Source organism: Hesperophylax consimilis, chromosome 1, assembly GCF_061612785.1.
Source record: "Hesperophylax consimilis isolate HC1 chromosome 1, BYU_Hcon_1.0, whole genome shotgun sequence".
NCBI lineage: Eukaryota > Metazoa > Arthropoda > Insecta > Trichoptera > Limnephilidae > Hesperophylax > Hesperophylax consimilis.
In genome coordinates this window covers 5,375,010-5,395,117 of record NC_142836.1, presented here as the reverse complement: position 1 = coordinate 5,395,117, position 20,108 = coordinate 5,375,010, and the positions used below count along the sequence as shown (strand labels likewise).

Here is a 20,108-nt window from a genome sequence, read left to right as displayed (position 1 = left end):
CCCAAGTGGTTCGCTACATTTGGTGACTTAGCAGGGGTTCCCGGGTTCATGCGGTAAAGTTTTTCCGGATCTTGGCAGGTCTGAGAGATACCTTTTGACCTCTTCAGCAGGACTCTCCGAACATCGCATTGCACCGGACATACCTACCCCCAGATGCCTACCCACCCCTCATGCCTTTTTTCCTTCCCAGAACGTCCTCTCCTTCCTTCAATAAAAAGATCCTTCACAGAGCATCCCCAAAGATAAGATGAGGCCCTGAGGGGAATAATTTTCCATAGGGCCTCCTGGGTGGAGCTATTGTTTATTCATTTGTTCGTTGATTTAAATCCTTCTGGAATCAGATGTAAGTAGATCATAATAAGTAAATAAGAACCACCAATGGGGGACGGACCTAAATAAAAAATAAGTGGTATCTACCAAGTGCTGAATAAAATGTTCACATTTCCTTCGTCTGTCAGTTTGGACATACACATGACCGTTGGTAGATGCTCTCATACGGTTCGATTTTTCTAACAATGAAAATACATCTTGTAATATATTAGTACAGCTTGTAACATTCCTCGTATGAAATAAATGTATCGCTTTTACGAAACATTCGCAGTAAACACAACATATATTATGTAAATAATATAATAATAATAATTATTAACAACTTTGTTTTTCGGGTTTCATTTCGAATAAACATAATTTTAGTTAATGAATTTGGTATTTTAAAATGACAGAAAAAAACCTTTTAAAACTCAAATTTTTAAAATAAATATTATTCTTATCAAAGTTGAAAATACGAAAATGGTTGGTTACCTACCGTGCTATTAGATAGATAAGAACTCATTAATTTTTTTAAGTAAACATTTTGTGTTTTTGTCCACTTTAAGTAATTGCCGGTGGCTGGTAACAAAGAAGAGTCATTATCTTGTCAAAAGAGTTCAACAGACCGCGACACAAAGTTCTTGTATTTCCTTAAAATTTGGTCAGGTTACCTGGCTTTTGTTTGCTAAATATCAAGCAAAGGTGGAAGAGCACATCCGCCGACACGAAAGACAGAGACTTGCCGGGAGTCGAACGAACCGTGAACCCGCAGGTGGACGCATTGTTGTGGGCAGCCAATCAGAGCTCTCTAACAAGCGTAGCTGGGGCAGTACTGGCAATACTGGTAGGATACTGAGAGCACTGGACGGCGTTAAAACTATTTTTGCGTTTCATTCAAATCGTAAAAGGAATCGACAGCTGTTGCAAAGTAACAGAAAGTTAGTCTGAAAGCTCCAGGAAACAAGTAGCCCTTGGCAGCTGAAAGTTTATCTTTTTACAAAACAAGATATTCATTTATGATAAGCGATTCAGAAATGCTGCAGTTTTACAAGAAGACGAAACAGATGTCGCGTCAAAATGAACATATCGACTGTGCACGGAGAAAAATGAATATTGCTAATTTATTAAGAATCTCTTAAAATTATTGGTAATCCTGTTAAAAAATTAAAACTTTTAGTAAATTCCTAATGTATCTGAACACGTGTTAATGCACCTGCATTTGCCTTGATAATATACAATGACGAAATGCGAAAATATTAGGATTTTTATGAACACGTGTTCCGACATCGTGATGAAACCTTCGTATTTTACTAAAAGTTTATCAGAAAACCTATCAATTCAATCGTTAAGGGCCTGCAATCCGGACCTTTTTAACTGGATTACGGAATAATTTGAAGAGATTGTTAATACTTGTTTTTCTCCGTGTGCACACTTGTGTATCGATTTAATTCGAAAAATACCGACAACAGACAACACATTATAAGCTTCTGACAGTAGATTATGGCGCTGATTCCGTTATCATCAAAAGCTTTTTTCATTGTGTTGTTTGCGTTTGATTGTTTATCACATGATTTCCCCTAATGTTACTTAACCGACCAATAATTCGACACCCTTTTATATTGTGGCAGAAATTGCCGACCCCGTGCGTATGGTACAAAATAAATAATAAAGCATCAATCAAAAGTGAAGTCAATCGAGCATGAATTCCTAAACCCTTTTTTGTTCGCATATTCCCGGCGGCGGCTTGCCGAATGGGCAATTTGGACTAAGCCATTCTGGAGAACCTGAAAAACATCCCCAATCCTCAACATTATACATACGTACATACAGGACACAAGCTCATATTGCCAGTAGCTCTGCCTGTTGGTGTCGGCTGTGTGGGCCTTATATTAACATAACGTAGGTGTCACCTCTAGCGGCTCAGTGGCCCATGGGTGACTGTATGTATGTTGCTAACCAGGCACATTATGGGGCGGTCTGATTGCTCACCCTCCCTGGAATTCTAAACATCGGGTAACCATAAAAAGTCTGCTTACTTCTATTTCATCATTTTTTTGAAAGAAAAGATGGTTAAGTTTGATAAACAAAACTCGATAAGTACGCGTTCGATATTCAGTTTATTTTATTAAAATACACAGTCGAAAGCGATTACAGAATGTTAAATGGTTTCCCGTGAGCGAGCTATTTCCTTTTTCGTTTAGATTTTGTTGAATTTATGAGTCAGACTCGTATTAACGACTCACCGTTCCCCGTTGCCCACATATTTCAACCCCCTTTGAACGAAGTCTCACCACATGAATTAGCCCAACCCAGGTCGCTCTGTAAATACACGAACTTGCGAAATATTTCTCATTATAAAGGAGGGCAATTGCTCCGCGGATATTCCCTAAATTCTTTTATATTTTTCCCAAGGTGAATAAATTGAAATTGATAGCACCTTTTACCGTTGAAAAATAACTTTTTCGAGCAAATGTTTTATCATATTTTTTTGTGATGATCCTGTAAAAAGGTTAGCCATATTTTTTAGTGATTTGTCACGTCAGTGGACGTTCAGTGTCTCTGGAAAGCGGTAGTCGCCGATCCGACAGGTGCTCTTTTCCTCCCGGTAGGAAATTGAACCAACTCCGCACCGCTGTGAAGTAGGGAGAAAGCTGCTTGTGAAGTTGGTCGGAAAGAAAATTGTTCATTCATTAACCCCAGCCGGTGTCAGGTCTAAATTTAATCGCGGGTATTGATTCAAGTAGTATTATCGGGAATTGGACAGAGGGTGGACGCCTCTAGGTGCAGAATACACTTTAGTAAACAGTAAAACCGAAACTGTTTTTGAAAGCGTTCGAAAAGCTTTTCTGTGTTTCAACCCTCTAAACTTTTTACTAAGTTCATCAGTTTTATTCACGGAACATTTAATATCGGTTCTTGTGGAAGTTGTGTATTGATAATGTGCATTGATTCAAAATAAACTGTTCAAAGTACTTTGATGAAGATGCATGAGTGTCGACGCTACTTCAGGAGTCAATCTTTGGTTGAAAACTCAACATGGGTAAGAGAATCTACCACAATTTAATAAATATCGCAAAGTTATTTTCGCGTCAGTGATATATATGTGAAACGCTTTTATCTAGTAAAACGATTTTCGTAATCGCAGGTCTTTTGTGAAAAACTCGAATTGTTGTAAACTTCTCTAATCGCCGTTGAACTCGAAGAAACGACGATCTTTTATTAGACTTTGTTCGAGTTCTAAAATTAAATTTACGGGTATCACGTGGGCGCGCGGCGTGCAATGGTGTTTTGTTTATTTTACTGTTTTCGTGACTTAGTTTCTTTACAGTACTCAAGTTTTGGATTTGTCTATCGTTTTGGGAGACCACATTTACTAGAAACATTTTTTGTCATTACGAGTTAAATATCACTTCGAAATCGATACTAGAAATGTAGTCTTTTGACAAATACAACATAGAAATCGATGCTAGAGGTGAGTTTGTGATAAACATAACCCAGAAATCGATGCTAGAGGTGAGTTTGTGATAAACATAACTCAGAAATCGATTCTTAAGGTGAGTTTGTGATAAACATAACCCAGAAATCGATGCTAGATGTGGGTTTGTGATAAATATCCATACGTCTATGATAAAAAGGTGAGTTTGCGATATATATATATATATATACTACTCAAAAATCTGTAGGTACTAAACATATCATTTTAGGTTAAAGATCTCTCAAAACGCATATACCTACAACAAATATAACATAATCGTCAGTTATTGAAAGATTTTACAGTCATAAAAAAGAAGAGAACACATCGTTAAGAATGTATTAGAACCAATTAAACTATATTATGGCAAAAGTTTGCAAAACGTCTTGAGCAATCGCTTGCCATAATATACCAAGTGTATATAGAACCTAAAATATGGGATAAACGGTGAAATGTAGATAAATTCATTGGCTTTAAACCATAGTAAGTAGTTTATATGTTCTTTGTTAATATTTTGAGAAATTATATTAATTAAATCGAATGGCCAAATCAAAAATCGAACACCATCGCTCGAGTGGAGAAAGTTAACTGTAATCGTTAATCCTTTTACAAAACTTAATAATAATAATGTTTGGATTATTTATATAGCGCCGTTTTCGTGAGAAAATCACCTCAAGGGCGCTTAACAACTTAATTTATGCATTGATCACTTAGACTTAATTACTTTTGGTTTATAACTAAGTTTCATAGATAGAGAGAGACTTATAACTAAGACTAATGTCGAGTGATTTACAACTAAGACTTTTAACTAATAACTTAAGCTAATCAATTTTAAAGAAAACTGAATATCGGGTAGCCAGATGTCTACTAATTACTTTTTATCTTCGTTACTACGAAGTTAATTCGTTACTACTTATCTTCGTTACTACGAAATTACTTCGTTACTACTTATCTTCGTTACTACGAAGTAACTTCGTTACAACTTATCTTCGTTACTACGAAGATGAAAAGTTGCAAGCATCTTTACTGTCAGTTTTACAACAGTGAATAAAAAGTACAGTTGGTTTTAATGGTTATGTATTCACTTTTAGAATGTCATTCGTCTCAAGACACGTGTAACTTTATTAGTTCCACTGGTAACTGGTAATCACCTCAGATATGGCTAACGTTATGTGTGGAACTCGCTATTCCCGCTAACGTCTTAGGGAAACTGAAAGATTTTGTCTGAAAGGGTGACAGTTTTATGCACTCATTTAAATCTATTAAAAAAATTCTTCAACAGGCTTACAGCCATTATCTCGGTAATGGTATTATTTTTTGGAAAACACCAACGCAACATCAACATCTCTGATTAAATTGCTTTTCTTCGTATGTTCCTTTAAAAAAAGAAATATTCAAGCCTAAACCATTTATTTTTATTTATAAATGCGTTATAAATTCATGGTGGAATTCCATTTTGATTACTTTTTATACTAAACACCTTTATTACTTTTTTCCACGTGCTTATGTTAAATAAAGTTAAATAAGTGAAAAAATATAAAGGTTGTAATTTTATTTTTATTATATAATATTAGGTAAGGCATAGTCATAAATTAAAACTTATCGGCTTCAAGTAGTAAAAAAAATATCGCCTTTAACATTATGTAATGGGTGTGTTTACTGTGACTATTATGAAAACAATAATAATTATTACTATATTGGATCATTTGTACAGCGCCGTTTTTGTGAAGTCACCTCAAGGGCGCTGTACAAATATATGTATACTATATTTCAACAACGTTCCATCTTATTACTAATTACAGACTATTATTTTTTTAATGATAGAACTAATGTTTATAAGACAAGGTTTTATGCATTGCATAAAGGATGTTAATAATTATTAAAGAATAATAATAATAATATTTTGATGATTTGTATAGCGCCGTTTTTGTGCAAAATCACCTCAAGGGCGCTGTCTTATAAACATTAGTTTATCATAAAAAAATAATAAAAGCAAAGCCTTTCCTACAAAAATAAAGTTGGTTGTTTACAGGTGAAAAAATATAATAAGCAGTAATTTTTTGATTGAGGTACTAGTACATATTGAATTATTTGGCGGGTTGGAAATTAGCCGACATAACTCAGTGGTTCAGAGCACCTGACCGGACATCAGAAGGTAGGGATTCAATTCCCGTTGGCGGCATTTATTTTTACTCGGGAGGTATTTTCAATTTGTATTGATATTTCAGGCGACTAATTATTTGTTAACTACAGACTATACTAGACTAGACTTGATCAACTTTGCATCCTCCGGTTCGTATCACTAATACAAAACTACATGTACAATGCATTTGACCAAAGAATGCTGCGTTAGAATGTACATACTTACCTTGGAGGTTGGTTCTTGCGACGGTTCTTGTTCGTGGACAGCGTGCAGTACCTTTTCCCCATACAATTGCGGATAGATGAAGAAGGAAAGATGTCGAAAAGAGCTTATCGGAAACAAAGGCGGCGCCGCGACGTCGTGAGACTGTTCGCTAAATACACGAGACGTCGGCCTAATGAAAGAGGCGGATAGATTTATTGTTTCCAGTCCTGGCACTGTAGTAATGTCTTCCGGACTAGAAGTAAACCTGCGAGTACCTTCTTTCGGCTTATGGCGGTCATAAAGTTACTCTTATATTGCCAGCCCAATGGTGACATGAAAAATGGTTCGTTCGTTTTTTCATTTAGCGATATTGCAGGCTCCGAGGTCATTAATCATTAAGTACAAAACTAATTATACCTAATGCATCTGCACGATAATTTTCGTGTTGAAATTCTCTTTTCCCAGCCGCAAAATGAATACAACTTTTAGGTTTCTATTTTCATAAGACATAATTTCAGAAAAATTAAGAGAAGCGATAAAGTACCTACTTATAGTATAATAACTTCATAAATAGGATTTTTTTGTCAAGAATCAAGAATTCAGGCTGTCCTGTGATTTAGTACAATAATAATTTCCGTTGAAATTTTTTTTGTATTAAACGGAGAAAAACGAATATTGCTGATTTAAAAAAAAATCTCTTAAAATTATTGGTAATACGGTTAAAAACGAGACTGGAGGTCGCTTCCTTATACATTTTAGTAAATTCGTAATAATATCGGAACACGTGTTCATGCACCTGCGTTTGTCCGAATTACTAATAATGAAATGAATGAATGAATGGAATGCGCAAATATTAAGATTTTTATGAACACGTGTTCCGACATCGTGACAATTCGTTGGTATTTTGCTAAAAGTTTATCAGGAAACCTATCGATTCATTCGTTAAGGGCCGGCAATCTTAACCGTACAACCATCGTACAACGAATAATTTGAAAAGATTTTTAATAAATTAGAAAAAAAAATTATCAGTAAATTATCTCAGTGCAATTTCACGACTGCAATAAATTTATTTAAATTCTTTTGACGCATAAAATGTATTTAATGAGCAATTTTATTAGAAATGTAATTAATAACTGACGGCCGGCATAGTCCAGTGGTAACGCATTAGACTGCCATTCCGAAGGTCGCGGGTTCGAACCCGGCGTGCGCAAATAAATTTTATTTGATTAATTTGTGTTATTTCACAATTAATTAATTAAAATAATATATAGTATATTTGCGGCACGTTCCAGATCGGAAGATACTACCAGTATCGCCCTGGTGTAAGACCACCATTCAGAATTGAAACGTTGCTCCAAATGGCTTTAGCCGTGTTTAGTGACTAGATCTGAATAGCCAGGTACTTCCCCACCTTCCTCTTTCCCTTCCCCACTTACCTTCAGCCTCACAACATCCCCCAATTGGGGATGCCATAGTCTCACTGGCTCCAGACGGGAGCAGTTGGGACTCTTGTGAGGTATTCACTATAAAAAAAAAAATTAAAAAAAATTAAATGGTGATTAAAGTACTCAAAAATATTATTAAGTTATTCAAAATTCTTTTTTTGAAACCCAGATTACCTTAATACATTGTACATGCACGTTGATGTAAAGTTTTTTCGGCAACAATTTGGCCTGATTCGAATTAACGCTGTGGTTGTTCTTTGGTGTAAAGAGCGCTTTCATCCCCTTTGATAGAATCAGCAGATGACCTTTAGCGATACCCACCTGGTTCAAGTTCCCTGTTCGGTGGCTCGAAATTTTATCCATCAATCACCTGGCCGGGCCATTCATCAGATCCCGATACCTTCGAGAATTTTTTGCTTGAGTAAAGTTCGGTCTTTTGAAATTGGGAAAGATTTCCGAAAGTGATTTCCAAAACCAAAATCTTTTCATCTTAAGAAAATCAGAGTGGATTTTGTATTGATCAAGGTGGTGCTTTATCTCTAGATAATTATCGTGCCGCTAGGCATTCGCCATAACTTTCCCAATAATAAAAATTACAGGAAGTACAAAAAGTACATGTACAAGGGTTCCATGATAACTCAACAGAATGACAATTCAACACACCTTTACAATGTTATCAAAAGCGATGGAAAGAACTAACACGTAAACCTTAACTATTTAACCTGGTTTTTGTTTCATCACTTTTCATGACTTTATGTAAATTTTTAAATGTATTTTGTGTGGGTTTGTTTTTTAAAAAAATCTACAGTTTTATTCCGAAACTGATGGAATTTTGCACACTTGACCTTCAATACAGGATGAAGGTCACTCTTTTCAAGAGATTTCCAAACATTACCCCACCTCTTTTTCCCATACCTTAATTTTTTTACACTTTACGAAGTATTTTTGATTTGACATTCAAAAAGGAGAATTACTGTTTACATATTATTTCGAATAATCGTGTGCAAATACAATAACTAAGGGCTAGTTAACTATAAACTAAAGCAGAAAATATGTTCTTCTGAAGCAATAAAAACTCAGGTGAAATTTACACAGTTTTTCTGGCTGGATGTTTTTGGTTAACCCAACTGTTTTCACGGCATTAGTGAATGTATAATTATTTTTTACTCTCCCCGAGAAAGGCACTGTTGTATCGGAAATTAATTTGCTTTTAACTAAAATTAAGTATTGGGTAAAATAATTAGTTCAGTTTATCGATTCTATAAAGCGCATTTTTATCTATTTAATTTTGGAATATTATCTTTAAAATGAAACACTCAAGCCATACTTCTACTAAATCAAATGATGGACGCTTACTACCCGAGCGGCTACCGACGCAGCCGCCCGCCGCCACCGTCGCGACGCCCGCTGTATCACCGACATCCCCTGATACGGTTACTCATAGCGCGGCGTGTAAGACGTCGGAAAATTTTCCCACGAGAACCGAACCCGAGGCAAGAAAATAAATGAGTGGGTTGGATAAATATTAAAATGATTTATCAAATAAAGGAGGTCGGAGATGTGACCTGTTTATTTTCCTTTGCCAGCTGGGCCCTTATCTACAGTAATGGAATTTATAAAAAGATAATAACATTTACTAATATTTCAATATATTTTAATGACAAATTATCAACTTATAATCTCAGGATCTTAGAACTGATTCAAGTAATGTTTATTACATCGCGTTCAAAATCTGACTATTAAAGAGCCATAAAAAAGGTTTTGATTTTTAATAGTAGTCCTTTATTACAACTCCACACCGGAAAATAATTTCCCTCAGGGCCTCTTCCATCTTTGGGGATGCTTTGTGGAGGTGTTTTTAAGGAGAAAATCAACATGGGTCTTGAAAAGACCTTGTCTTGAACAACTTGGGAATGTTGTATGAGGGAGGAAACACAGAGGACGGCAAATTGGTCTACTGCCGAGCTATGGAACTATTTGCAACTCAACGCGTCTTAGAAGCGCCCTGTTCTCATCTAACAAATATTTCAACCGTGTACATATTATATTAAAAGTGCGTTTGGCGTGTTTCTCGATTATGCACCGGTGCCAAAGGGATCAATGGCCTCGATACAGGCTTAGCCCTAGTGAGGTTGATTTTTATGAGAAAAACATGATTTATGTATAATGAGATACAATAAATTAATTATGCTAGTTCCTCGGAGCATCTTCCATTGTAATGCCGGCAGAACCAATATAGCATACCTACCTGATGCCTGTGCTCTAAACAGTGCAATATGTTTATAGAGAGAGGGGATTCTATCAAACGGACCGCCCATTTCTGCCCAGAGTCAAGGGTTTTTTTTTCAGGTATTTTGGGCTCCAGACCAGAAGTGGCTGCCAAATACAACAGTGGGGCGCACTTTCGATTTGTTCAGGACCATTTGCTGTGTACTATCTGCAGTATCTGCGGGCCCTTTACAGCACGCCCAGCTTCTGAGAGGCTAACTTGGCTTCGATGGAGCCAGTCGGCTTGGGGTTGATTGGCGTGTTGGGGAGATTGCTTCCCTTGAATGAGACTAGATTGTCATTTCTAATACAAGGGTGATAATTTGTTATTTGTAATTTACTTGATTGTTACATTCTATTACATTACAAACCAACCATTCTACATATTTAAATTTATATTTTGGAAATATTTATAAATTTGCACTTTTTCGGCTTTGAAGCTGCGTTCTCTGAAAACGAACCTTAGTTCTATAACACATGGCTCATCCTGTATTTGGGTTCGTGGATGATATTAATAATTGCTATTATTCTATCGTAACCGCATTACGGTTCAGTGAAATTTACAACTAAACCGCGCGACCAAAACCATGACATCAAATTAATTTGTATATTAAATAATATGACGTTAACAATAATAGCGTCATAATCATATTGCATTTTAGCATTTTAACAGAGTTGTAAATTTAACAAACTATTCAATTTCTAGCTTTAAAAGCATGCATTTAAAATTATTTAGCTTTTTTCCTCTAAAATTAAAATGATATTTTTTATGTGAAACAGCACAAGAGTCCCAACCAGTAGCGACTCGTGACTTTTGGGAGTACTAGAGTGCTAATATTACAAAATATTTTTAGTGATCGTTGGTAAGAAAAAGACCTCTATATGTTATGTTTTATACTCCTATTCGAAATTATTGGCAACGGGAAATTTTTGTGTGATATCACATAAAAACATTCTTCCCAAAACTGAATTTTGACTTCAAATGATTTCGAATGCTTTTTTTATCACTTCGATCCAAACGAAAGCTCCCTTTAGCCGCGTACAGCGCCCCCATTTGCATTTTGGAAAACCCTGTGGCGTTTAATAGGTCGGAAAATAAATTCCCCCCCCCCCTCTTAATGTACCGGGGTAGAATCTAGTGGTATGGAATTTATAGATGGATTCCTTCATCATTTCTGATTTTCAACTGAAATAAAATCCTAGAATAAAGTGCAAATGGTTCGGCGCCATTAGGAAGATTACTTTCATCGACATGGATAATTTGCAATTTTGGCTTTTTTGCATCTGGCAATACGTTTCCTCATTTTGTATAGGTAGGTACTACATAATGTGAATTAAAATTTGTATTTTTTTTTTGATAAACATAATTTTATTTTCTTTAGTTCTAGAATTTTTTTTTATTGTCAATTCGATAAATACAAAAACCAAATCAACCGGTTAAATATCGCGGCAAAGTGAATTTAAATTTAATTGGTTGGGACCTACTTGATCAAACATTTTATGGATTACTTTATATATTTGCTTTATTTTTTACAAAACAATCAGTTGGCGGTTTGAAATTATAATATTATCTATCTATAATATTAAGTATGAAAAAGTGTTTGTGTTTTTAAACAAATCTACAGTTTTATTCCGAGAGTATGAAATTTAGAAAAACTACCCCCATTGCTTTCTCCCATACCTGAAAACAGAATTTTGATACTTCTTGATGGTATTTTGTACACTTTTGTGTACGAAATAATAGGAAAATTACTTTCTACATTTCTAGATTTATAAAACTTGTGTAAAGCCCGGGCAAGACCGGATACTTTAGTTAGTATGCGATAAAACAAATACTTTTTGGTTTCGCAACGCACAAAAACCTAATTACTTTGTATAAACCATTATTATAAATGATAATAATAATATTTACATGGTTTGTATAGCTTCGTTTTATGCAAAATCACCTCAAGGGCACTGTACATATATATATAATACATTTCTGCAATGATCTATGCTATTACTAACCATATACTAGTCAAATTATTATCAATTTATGTCAGATTGTCAAATTATAACAGATTGCATCCACCGGTTCGTCGATCACTAATACAAAGCAATATGTAAAGTGCATTTGATTGATGAACGTGATGCTAGAACGTACTTGAATATATGTTATTATTCTAATTTATTTATATTAGGCAGATAATATACAGTATCATAGATATATTTGTCGTGATCACTTCAAATATATCACTTAAACCTTAAGCTTATATGATAATATATTATATTATATATATGATTATGGCAAAGTAATACAATGTTTAGTTTTATATACACACAATAACTTAACTGTATATTCTTAAATGAATTATTTAACTGTGCGTTTTCACTTGCAAATTTTCAGAAGCAGTTTCCTTGGTTTGTTCAAATATTTATAGCATAATTACAGAAACCAAGAATAACCACAGAAGCTCTGTAATGATTTTGTATAAGGCTAACGGTCAAAGTTCTGCTGTTTGGTCTCAAATTAAGATCAACATAATAACTCAGTACACTACTCCGCCAGACAGACTTTATCCCGGCGACCAGTCATTACTCGTTAAGTTCCGGTCCAGTGGAAGTTGTGACTAATCAAGTCGCGTTTACCAATCCATTGCTTACTGTACCTAGTACCTACCCGATCTTTTATGCGTTAATATAATAAAACGGATACATCCCACTTACTGTAATCTCCAGCACGTGTTACCGTGACTATGGGTGTGTGAATGGCGAATGGACTATTTCAGAAGCCAGATTACCCGCTGGAATACTGTCCTATATAGCTTGGGCCATTGTTAGGTTACTTATAATTTAAATGCAAAGCAGAGGATTATTTTGCTCTTAAAATTTATGAATGCGTACTGTATAGATATATAAGTTCATATTGTTGTTAAATTCATCACAGGATCAAGAAGGATTTGCAACATAAAATTTATGAGATGGTTTTATTAATATCATTGTATTTATTAATATTTTATTTCATCGTTTGCATGTATTGTGTTTTGTTAACCACCACACGACACGTTGGAAGAAAACTTTAAATTATTATTTGTACAGTTAATATTTGCTTCTGTCTCCTCTGTAGGGAGCTCAGTTGAGCCGGGCCATGTCAAGGGTCAGAATGTATGAATGTAACGATGTATGAATGTAACGATGTATGAATGTAACGATGTATGAATGTAACGATTTATGAATGTAACGATGTATGAATGTAACGATGTATGAATGTAACGATGTATGAATGTAACGATGTATGAATGTGAATGACGGTCCTCTCTGAATCGGCGTGATGGTTAATTCGTTAGTTGACCCGCATTTCAAGAAGTCCTATCGGAGCGCGTACACACTACACAGCCACAGCAAGTTGGGTGTTCTACCCTGAGAAATAGAAAAATAAATTATTATGGCGCTTAACTAAGTCCTCCTATATTTTGATGGTAGATATATATGTACAAAAATTTTACGTGTGTATGTGTGTTCGTTTTCAGCCATCATCGCGGCGCTCCGCTGGAGCCGAGGAACGCGTGGGCGGGTGCGGCGGCAGCCCCTCTCCGGGCGGGCCGCCCTGCTCGCCGCCTTCGCCGCCCTCGCTGCGCCGCGCGCGCCTGCCGCCCTGCCACGCCAGCCGCCGCCTGCTCGAGGAGACTCTCTCCCTCACAGGTATCATATTATATTATGTTGAAACGTTGAATGATTTACCCCTTTAAGCTTATACACTCCTGTGAATCCGACCAGTAATCACGAAAAATTGCAATTAAACAAAATTATTGTGCTTGATATATCAAAATAAAGATAAATTGATATCTTAGACCAAGAGGAGAGAGAAATACTAGATTAACATAACTGATAATCCTGGCGTGTATAAGTAAGTGTAATGAGTAAGATTAAGAAAGGGAACCTTAGATAGTTTGTGCATGTAGAGCGAAGGAAGGAAGAAAGTAGTCTAAGGAAACTATTTGACCCGAGTTTTAATGGTAGAAGAAGTAAGTAGAAGTAGTCAGAATAATATATCAGAAGAGTATATATGGATGAGTTGTTTGGCGGTCCATCCTGTCTGCCGACTACTGCCAGTAAATTCAATGGTTAGTTAGTTAGTTAGTTAGTTAGATAATCCTGGGGGAGATTAATGGAAGACAGCATATTGCATGGAGAAATGCACATCGAAACTTTTATTACTGGTAACTACATTATCCGAGTTGTTTACTTTATGCAGAGTAACGCCTTTGCTTGTCCTGATGATAGCCAATCTTTGATTGGTGATATGAAGGAGGACTGTTCAAAAGTATTTTGAATTATAATATGTAAGCTTCTCTGATTCCATCAGTTTTTTAGGGAAATAGCCACCATTTCGAAGTACAAAAACCAGCATTAAACAGTTTATCTCTATCTCAAATAAAATCTAAATAAATACAGAAGGAAAATATAAATAACACTGGCATTTTTACAAACTTCTGTCAAGTTAATATTTTCGTTTAAAACTTTGATATTAACTCTAAAACTTTTATTTATAAAATACACTTCTGGCGAGGATTTATGTTTCCTTCGAAAGAATCTCGCGCCCCAAATCAGAAGTTTGCGTAACCCGCAAACCTTGCCCTTGTACTATTTCTGATCTATCGAGTGTTTTAAGTAAAACTATCTTCACACCGTTATTAAATCTCCCGTTAAAGTTTTATAATCAGAACTGATGGTCTGTTACATGCATGTTGAACTTATATCAAATATCATAAAAAATGTAATTCGTTCGAAGGTTAACTACTGTTTCATGATATGCTACAATTTTCAAAGCATTATTGGATATTATCGGGCATTATCTTTCGTAGCCCAGTTTAGACAATCACTTAGTAAATAAAGGCAGCATCATTATTCATTGCAGACTAAATTTAATGGTCCTTCTTTAATGGATCATTTAATGGTTTGAGGTTTACGCACTAAAGTCCGGACCATCCGTCAAAAAGAAACCTAGACATGCTAGACAAACTTATCAAATATTTTTTTTCATTTTTCTATTTTATTAAATAAATCAAATATTGTTCTCACGCTCCGTATATTTCCTTTTTCGTTCGTTCGCCTCGGGATTTCAATATATTACGGCAAATGGTAAATACTAAAGTAGATACCTTCTCGGATGTTTCAAAGGAAGATCCGGCGCTTAAATAAAAATATTTTTTCTTTTTTGTTTGTAGATAAAAGTGATTTACGCCCTGTTCGTCGAAAGTTCATATCCTCACGGACCTGTTGACAACAAATCTCGGTTTCCTTTCTTAGCGCTTCACATTTAGTTATTCCCTCTTTCTTTATCCTTTATCCGACAGATGCGATAAATTTCTTCGGAAACATAAATCTATCGAGAATTCACAAACCAGAACGGAAACGTATGTATGTTATTAAATAAAAATCATTCCTTACGTCTACATAGTTTGGCCTGGCGTGTACCAATATATTTCAATATTAATTTTGACTACTCTAATTATTCTTGCACGAATTTCGCATAATATTTCCTGTGTATTTATAATTAATGGAAACTCAGTATTTTTTATGATCCCCGTTGATGTTTAACCCTTAACTGCATAGTGTAACACATCTGATATAATTAGCTTTTTTTATTTTTTTTTTCATTTTGACATCTGTTGGTGGGTTTTGGCATTACAGTATTGTTTTTACATTATTTCTGCATAATAATGTTGTCGAAAAATTACAATAGATTACACACAATAATTTGAAATTTTGATTTTAAACTTGAGAGTTGGAGGTTACAGATTGTGTGCATTTTGATGTCCAGTATTATATCAAAATATAGTGTTTTTTCGACGTGTTGGATCGTAATTATATTATTTCACAAATAATAAGGTACGTTTATGTGTTTTAAATATAAATTTTATGTGTATTATGTATTTTGACAGTCTAAATTTGACAAAACGTTATTATATCATATATGTAACACTATGCACTGAGACCATATTTTGACATTTGTATTTAGTCATTACTAATTATAGCATGACGTAGTTTCAAAATGGCAAAGAGGGGTTTATCCGAAAAGGAGTTGGACGAAATAATTAATCGCTTATCTGACAGTGACGATGGAATGGATTTCACGGATGATGACAGTATAGCTGATGAAAATTATTGCGCCGTAGAAAATTACGATTCAGGTGATCAAAGTGAACCTGAAGATATCCACTTGGGAGATGGAGACGTTGAGAATCATCTACAAAATAATGTTGACGGTGATAATGTACATAATGTTTTATCTAGTGGCCAAACTTATATTACAACGACAACGCCCGTTTCGTCTACTTCAAAAGTTTTGAAATCGTCAATTTTGTGGAGAAAAAAAACCTGCAGCTTGAAGACTCCGACATGGAATTTACAGGAAACAGGCAATTGCCCTTGGATTTGATGGAATTGGAAACCCCATTCGATTTTTTAAAATATTTTTTTACATATGCTATTATCAATAAAATACTAGAACAGTCAAATCTCTACGCTCTGCAAAAAGATGTTTCAAGACCTGCAAATATTACTACGACTGATTTGCATAGATTTATCGGAATATGTATTTATTCCTCTTTGATGCGTGGACTAAATATTCGGTCCCACTGGTCCAGTGATTTGTATTTTGAACAAATAGCATCAACAATGACTGTCAACCGATTTGATAAAATACGTCAATTTATCCATTTCAAGGACAAAACACTTACCGAGAGAAAATCCAGCTCATAATCGTCTTTTTAAAATCAGACCTCTACTCACGGACTTAAATCAAAGATTTGCATCAATTCCAATTGAAAAATATATTTGCGTTGATGAACAAATGTGTTCAACTAAAGCAAGAAGTTATATGAAACGGTACATGCCCATGAAACCCCACAAATGGGGTTCTAAACTTTTTGTATTGAGTGGCGTATCTGGTTACGCTTATAATTTTGAATTTTATTCTGGACAAGAGAATTGCTTGCCAAGACTTGAAAGTGAACCAGACTTGGGAGCCTGTGGAAATATTATTGTGCATCTATCTGCAATGGTCTGACGTACTGCCACTGCCAAAAGTATAAAGTCCCTCTATTTTTTAATAAGAACAAAAACTGTTTTACGGCATTTCATTTAAATTAATACTTTCCCCTGTTTTTATTTGTCTTCATTTTATAAGTCATTAATAAGTTCGCTTTATTCACTGATTATTATTTTTGTAACATTAGGTAAGAGCATTTTTTAAGACATGGATGCATAGTGTTTCACATATGATATAATAACGTTTTTCTCAAAATAAACAGAATTTATGGATAAATATTTTTTTAATTATTTTTCCCTATTTTTAATTTATAAAAAGAATGCAAAAATATATATTTTTTTTAAATAAAAAAAGTCATGCATTTAAGGGTTAAAGTGTCGTTCCAAATATAAAAATACTCCTAAAAATCGCCCACGCAAAATCATTAATCATTCATAGTAAAAGTTTATAAATTGAATTATTAAATTAAATTGATTCATGTCACATCAAAAAGATGACATGACAGCCATTGAGTTGAGATCAGTCGGTGGTCACAATTTTTTTTTTATCTGCTATGTAGATTAAATTCGGTCCATTCATCTTCTTGACAGGGCTACTAGTCTATATTAATTGAATGCTCAAGCTCAATTGAGTGGAGTACTCGTAAAATTCTCATTAACCAAGTTTTAAAAACTGATTAAAATTTGAAGGCTAAAGGAAACAAGTTCTTTTAAAAATCGCAGCTTAATATTAAACTTTCTACGGTTAATTGCCTAAGCTACTCTCTTTCACTATTGGTATTGCTTGCAGCGTTACAAAAACATGCGAAACTCAAGATCAGATTATTTCAAGCGAATACGATACTCCCACAGAATCGAAGGTATCCGTTGCATCTAACTGCATCGCCCTTTCACCTCTTCTGACTTCTGCTTCCCTCGCCTCTTTCTCTCGTCTAGCAAGATTGTTTCTTAATTGTACACCTTACTCTGCTATAAATGAATAGATAGAACAAACCATTTAACAAAGTAACGCTATTTTGTCTGTTCATTCGTGTTTATTAAATAATTATAAACCTGTACAAAAACTAATAATTAGCACATTACTTGTGTTAAACCTATGTTTGTGCATTCACAAAACTTGAGTTAGATATAATAAGCTATATACTCGTAGATTTCATAAAATAAAATATTGTGTACCTACTCTTTGTTATTATTATTAGTTTCAAAACTGTGCTCAATATAATTCTAGGTCAAGTTATTCAGTAAGGTAGCAACTATATTTATTCCGTGCTATCACTAAACATTTATTGCTCTTGAAATAATGTTTTCAATAAGATGTACACAAAACAGAAGTCAACGGTAATGGCTACAGTATTTGGACCAAAACTGGTAAATAACTAAAGAACCTCTTTAAGTTTGAGCACTAGAATTCTCAGTAAACACAATCATTTTGTATATTAAAGTTGCTTTGATTCAAGATAATGAGAGCTTGAATTGTTTTAAGAGAAAATCTCTCGACTTGAACGAGTTTTCAGAAATTATGAAACTCTACAAAAGCCGTTATATATAATAAAAAATGCTCGTTCTTCCATAATTTATTTTCTATGGTTTCTAGGCCAAAGCTGGTGGTAAATTAACTCGTCGAAGGATATTAACCTCAGTGAACAGACTACGAACGGCGCAGCGATTATTACAAGTTTTATAATAGTGCATATCTCTACGTAACTATCTCAGACTTTGAACTGGATTTGAAGATATTTAAATTAAGGCGATGCACTACGTCGTATAATATTTTAAATTGAGTCGCTATCAATAACAAACCTTACGTAGATGGCGATAAGGTTTAAATTCCCGCTTAATACCATCCGCCTGTTTTGATTTATGCAAGAAAAAAACACGGCCAAAAAGTGCCTTTTATTTTATTTTGTGGATGTTCAGGCATAAATATTTAATTTTTTTCGATCATTTTATAAATAACTTAATTTGCCACATTATACAATAAAATCATAACCGAAAATGGGAGAGGTAAGTAGGGGATTTTGAACTTTAAAGCAGTTTTGATAGGCCTTATACATTATTTTATTCTGGGCTTATAAAAAGACTTACCTAAAAAGACTCGATCATTTCAAAGGCCAAGATGTATTCTGCTCGCAGTATTGAATTAAAGCATCTGAAACATTTCTAGGCGACCAAATTTTCAAACCGAAAACACATAATTTTGCATTACTACGTATGGCATCGCCTTAAAGTATTTCATTCGAATGAAACACCTCTAAAGTTTTGGGTGGTATAATTTATTAGTTTTATACTTTAAGCTCACTGAAGGGGTGCAGCCTTTGGTTTCATTTTCACTCACTCAAGTCACTTCACTTATCAGTGCAAGCTCCATAACTTATTATTTAAACATAATTGAGAATTGAAAATGGCGCTGCGCTTACCGAGAAATTTCAGACAGCAAAAGAAATGCCAATTTCAAGAGGCTAACGATGACAGCTCCGTTGTTTTTGCTGCGTCATAGAAACAGATTTTCTAATTTACTTAAGCTTATTTATTCATTAATAAAATGGTTCATTACAATAGAATCCTCCGTTGCTCATCTCACTGGGAAATTTCTGTATCGAAATGAGCAACTTTACATTTATATTTAATCACATAACTTATAATAATTTTTTTTTAATGATAAACTAATGTTTATAAGACAAGGTTTTTATGCATAGGACAAAGGATAACAAATTATTATAAGGCGAGTAATTAATGCATATAATAATTTGTTATCACGTAAGTTAAGGTATTGATATCAAAATATATTATCAATTTAGCTCAGGAGTCAGTTTTCAGTGGGTACATACATAATATTGTTTTAACATTAAAACAGTTAGTCTTACCGGCGTATTACGTCGTTGGAAAAGCATGACGCTTTTCATAACGACGCTTCCAATCCCGGCGTCCGGGGAAGCGACGCCAACGCCTCTCTACCGGAAACGGATAGCGTTGAGAGGATGTTTTTAATTCTTAGTATGAATAAAATAAACCCTGCTCCAGTTAAGATTTTCGTAAACAAATAATATACTCCTTTAGTTTACTACCACGCCACGAAAACAATCGCTTTCTAGGAAAAAAAATAATACACCACAGGTTTTTTCAAACAAAAAGTTTAAAAATTGCAATTTGAGTCTAGCCTTACTTTTATAAGTTATTTTATTTATTTTTTTATTTTAAAAAACGTTACAGGGATATAAAAAATTCAAGGTAAGTA

General features: G+C 34.5%; 1 protein-coding gene across 3 annotated transcripts in view; it reads left to right on the top strand.

Annotated features, from left to right (window-relative positions):
- Positions 1-20,108, top strand: part of RapGAP1 (Rap GTPase activating protein 1) — a 627,781-nt gene that overhangs the window by 539,228 nt on the left and 68,445 nt on the right. For all 3 annotated transcript variants that reach the window (XM_089641478.1, XM_089641530.1, XM_089641438.1), the window contains one exon: positions 13,351-13,522. In XM_089641478.1, coding sequence (XP_089497604.1) covers positions 13,351-13,522 — 172 coding nt within the window. The remainder of the gene's footprint in view (positions 1-13,350; positions 13,523-20,108) is intronic.